General features: G+C 33.4%; 1 protein-coding gene across 1 annotated transcript; it reads right to left on the bottom strand.

Annotated features, from left to right (window-relative positions):
* Positions 1-389: 389 nt before the first annotated feature.
* LOC104117630 (GDSL esterase/lipase At5g41890) lies at positions 390-3,883 on the bottom strand. Its single transcript, XM_009628705.4, has 5 exons — positions 3,402-3,883; positions 2,589-2,719; positions 1,552-1,794; positions 788-1,046; positions 390-681 (listed from the first exon to the last, which is right to left on the bottom strand). The coding sequence occupies exons 1-5, from the start codon at positions 3,658-3,660 to the stop codon at positions 437-439; spliced, it is 1,137 nt and encodes a 378-aa protein (XP_009627000.3). The 5' UTR covers positions 3,661-3,883; the 3' UTR covers positions 390-436.
* Between the last annotated feature and the right edge of the window lie 318 nt (positions 3,884-4,201).

Below are 4,201 nucleotides of genomic sequence, written 5' to 3'. Positions count from 1 at the left end.
TGCCTATTCGGCAGTTATTGAATTCATAGCAGAGGTACTGGTCCAGACAACAGAGGTGGATAAAGTAAAAAATAAAACTCCATTTGTATAATTATTGGTGCAATTAATAAACTGTTGCCCTTTGACTTCCTACTCTACCTAGAATTGTCTGCATGTATAATTCTTTTACTCTTCCTTACCTTGCTTATTTTTTACTCATTTGGGGAGGGAGCATAAGTAATCGCATTAAGTAATTCACGTCTACTTAAACGTTTCATTTTACATAGTGGTGTGTTACTGGACATAAAGATTTTTAAAAAAAAAGTAAAACTTGTTATTAAATTATATGTAGTTTGATATTTCTATAGGTCTTCGAAAACAAATAGCGTCATATAATGAAATAAAGATAGTACAAGCAAGATATATAGGTAATAATATATAACTCGAAATCGATATATTATTCAATAGAACCATAATGGTGAAGCTCACGAATGTTAATTGGAGAAATTACACTAGGATCACCATTCAAGAATTTTTTCGCAACTATAACATTAGCAGCTTCAGTAGGATGATAGGCATCCCAAAACACATATTTTCCTCTATCATCACACATCACAGAGCTTGTATTTGCATTTTTCCCTTTGTAGCAAACGAATGGCGGAAAATATCCACCGCAACATGGCGCATCTCCATTCTCAAATCCTACGAATTTCACAAAACAAAACGTTGTTAAGGCAATCCGGTGCACAGAACATTTCGTATTCAGAGTTCGAAGAAGGGCCGCTAGTTAAATGAAATTAAGACTTACCATGCTGTTTATAATTTAGTATAATGTCTCTGAAAACATCGTAGGAATTTGCATATAAGAAGATGGCTTTAGGTCCCATGTCTTTGTTCAGACGATTTAACTCTGCCTTAAGTCTTTTATTGTAGCTCCTGATTAATGTATTTACCTCCACAGAGCATTTACCCCCTGATATTAGTTTGATAGCACGAATAAATGGAATGCAGCCAAGAGGTCCAACACCAACCACTACGAATTTTCGAGCCCCTAATCCATGCAGTCTCTTCTTGCAAGAAAAGAAAAAGGTTAATTAACATATATTAGCGCTAAAACAATTACTTCCTCTATATCATTTTATATGATACTTTATTCCTTTTTGGTATTACGTGGAGCCAAAAAGACACGTGGCAGATTCTTATTTGTTTTCTTTTTCACACAAAATGATTTTATGATCACGCGTCTGAGTTTTTTCTGGAATTGAAAATTTTGTGTTTAATAGGCACATTTTGAAGCATGTTGGAGTGTCTAATAGGAATAAGCTCTAGTTAATATGCCAAAATAAAAACAGCTGGCAACTTTGGGGCCGCTTGTGCATTTGGCCTTTAAAATTCTTTAAGTTTAAATTTCTTTTTACTTTAATTATAGTCACAAAATATCATGATATATTTAACAGGTGCGGAAAGTTTTTTTTTTTTCTTCTTAAATTGCGTGCTGAATCAGATATAAATAGTTTAAATGAAATAGAGGGAGTAGGGATCAAGTAGAGGAGCATGAACTAGTAAAAGTACCTGAAGATTCATAGTCAAGTTAGAAACTAGGAAGTCTTGGAATGTGGTTGGAGAAACCTTTTCATAACTAAGAAATGGGATAGATGGTTGGAAATAGTTAATGACATCGTTAGAGCCAATTGTTACAGAAAACATGGCTTTCGTTAAAAATCTCTTTGCATTTTTCTCTCCCATTGCATTCACAATGTATCTTCTGCTTTCCTCAAAATTGTTGATCTGTTCTCTTAATGGCACTCTTCCTATCTGCAGCACATGTAACATGTGTCATAGCAACTCATTAAAAAGTGAAATTAGTCTGGAAATTAAAAATATGTTATCTGCTATAACAAGTTTTATATATATATATATATATATATATATATATATATATATATATATATATATATATATATATATGAGGAGTCGTTTGGTAGGATGTATTAGGGGAAAATAATATATGTATCAGCTTTAGTATTATTGGAACCCCAGAAAAACCCGCAGCCGCTACAGCATCTGCCACAGCCCCTACCCTTTGGGTGAGCACTGTGTGCGCACTGGGTAAAACCCCCACTGTGTAATAGCCTGCAAACCACACAGGGGATGTAAACCGCATTAGTCAAGCCCTGTGCGACGGGCTCAGACCCAAAAGATATTGAGGGTGGGTTTATATAATAACTAATAAATGTATTAGTTATAAACCATATTTGGTATTATATAATGTATAACTAATACATAGCAAATCATGACATTAGTAATATCATAATTTTTAATACATGGATAAGCATGTATACAACCTTATGCAATGTATGTTATTTTTAATACATCAAACCAAATAGTGAATAATAAATAATTTCAGTATTAACTAATCCCAATATAACTAATTCCAACATTGCTAATCCCAATATTACTAATATGCATTTTATTCAGTACCATTCTTATACGCCCTGCCAAACGATTCCTGATAGTATAAAAATTCCTTGCATCGTGGCTATTTATAAGATAAATCTTCGACAAAAAACGAAAGATATAAAAGGGATGGGAGGTAGACAGATACTAACAAAAACAGTTCCAGTTGCATCCAAAATTCCTGAAGCACCTGAAGCATAATTAATTCCACTATGTGTGGCATTTGACTCCACATTAGGTGCTAAATACGGCGGAGGAAATGAGTTTGTTCCAAGAGCTTGACCTGTAAAAAAAAAAATATATACAGAAAATAAATAGAGTTTATGTCTACTTTACGAAATATGATCCTCAAACTTTATAATTAACAGGAGGATATAACTACTTTACTGCCTATTGCGAAAGAATGTTTGTGACCTAGAAGGTACCTAATTGTCACGCTCTTTTAACTAAGATATAACATAACTTGCACAAAAATAAATAGAGTTTATGTCGCATACGCTTGCAGTGGAAAGATCTTTTGCACTACCAATGATTTTTAACATGTAATAGTAGGTTAATTAGTTAGCATTTTTATTAAATTATCAATTAATGCATAAAGTTCACATATAATTATCTTATAACAACAATAATAACAACAAATCCAGTGTAATCCCATAAGTGGGGTCTGAGGAATGTAGTATGTATGTATATCTTACTCCTATCTAGTGAAAGTAGAGAGACTATTTCCGACAGGCACTTTACTCAAGAAACGGGAAAAAAAGTAAGTAGTAACAACAAACAATAACAACAACAGAATAATAAGATAACTGAAGCGAACGACACATATAGCAATAGAACATAAAATTATCTTATAAGTGGCTTGATTTTGAAATATATTTAAAATTAAAACCGTTAGAGCATAGAAGTTGAAGATCAAGTATCAAATAAATATGAATCAAATCGCTAAGTTAGGTTGGCAAAATTACCAACAATATCTGAAATGGTGCGACCATTGGTGAATCTTCCAGTAGGCTGGCCATGGGAAGGTTTAAAGTCTATGCCATATGGAGGAGAGTCGGCCTTTGAAAGCGTAAACAAGAAATTGTTATTCCCAGCATCGACCAAAGAATCTCCAAACACAAATGAAGTAGCAATACATGAACATATGGGAAATATATAAAACATTTGGAAAATGAATGTCAAAGTGAAGTAGGGGAAAGTTGCAAGATAATGAAGAATCTCCATTGTCCTATGTTATTAGTACAAGAACCATACTTAGTTAAATATCATGAATTATATGTACTTTGATGGGATATGAAATGGTAAAATGTCAGGCACTTTGCATGAGCCTGCTAAAATAATGGTAAAAATGGTACAACGTTTGAAATGGTCATTGTAATCTTCTGAAATTGATATGTATTTGAAATCCAACGTCATGTTTGGAGCTGTTTGGTATTTGGAATTTATTAGCGCTCAAGCACAAGGTCCTTCTTACTAGCTCACAGACTAAGATTTTGATACAGCAGTCAAGATTATGGTTCAAATTTTGTACATGTATGGAAAAGAAATATTCTTCAAATTTCTGAGGTAGCAACGTCATGATATCTTTTTCCTCCTAGAAGAAATGAAAGTTTAATTGGTTTTGTGACCAGGTTTAGTGAAAACAAGGTGAATTATTTCCTCTGCATAATCTATATTCAAGCAAGGTAATTGAGTGGTCTTCTACAGTTATATGTAGAGGTGGCAAAAGGGCGGGTCGGGTCAGATATAGACGGGTCGAAAACGG

Source organism: Nicotiana tomentosiformis, chromosome 12 (genome assembly GCF_000390325.3).
Source record: "Nicotiana tomentosiformis chromosome 12, ASM39032v3, whole genome shotgun sequence".
NCBI lineage: Eukaryota > Viridiplantae > Streptophyta > Magnoliopsida > Solanales > Solanaceae > Nicotiana > Nicotiana tomentosiformis.
The sequence above is the reverse complement of the archived record's forward strand: the minus strand, read 5'-3'. Positions and strand labels throughout refer to the sequence as shown.

What these genes read in the sequence shown, in the direction of transcription:
- LOC104117630 (XM_009628705.4), bottom strand. Translation starts at nt 3,660, where the DNA reads ATGGAGATTCTTCATTATCTTGCAACTTTCCCCTACTTCACTTTGACA. An exon ending in ATGCAACTGGAACTGTTTTT is followed by an intron (nt 1,795 to 2,588) that starts GTTAGTATCTGT and finishes CATGTGCTGCAG; the next exon opens with ATAGGAAGAGTGCCATTAAG. An exon ending in ACTTGACTATGAATCTTCAG is followed by an intron (nt 1,047 to 1,551) that starts GTACTTTTACTA and finishes TCTTGCAAGAAG; the next exon opens with AGACTGCATGGATTAGGGGC.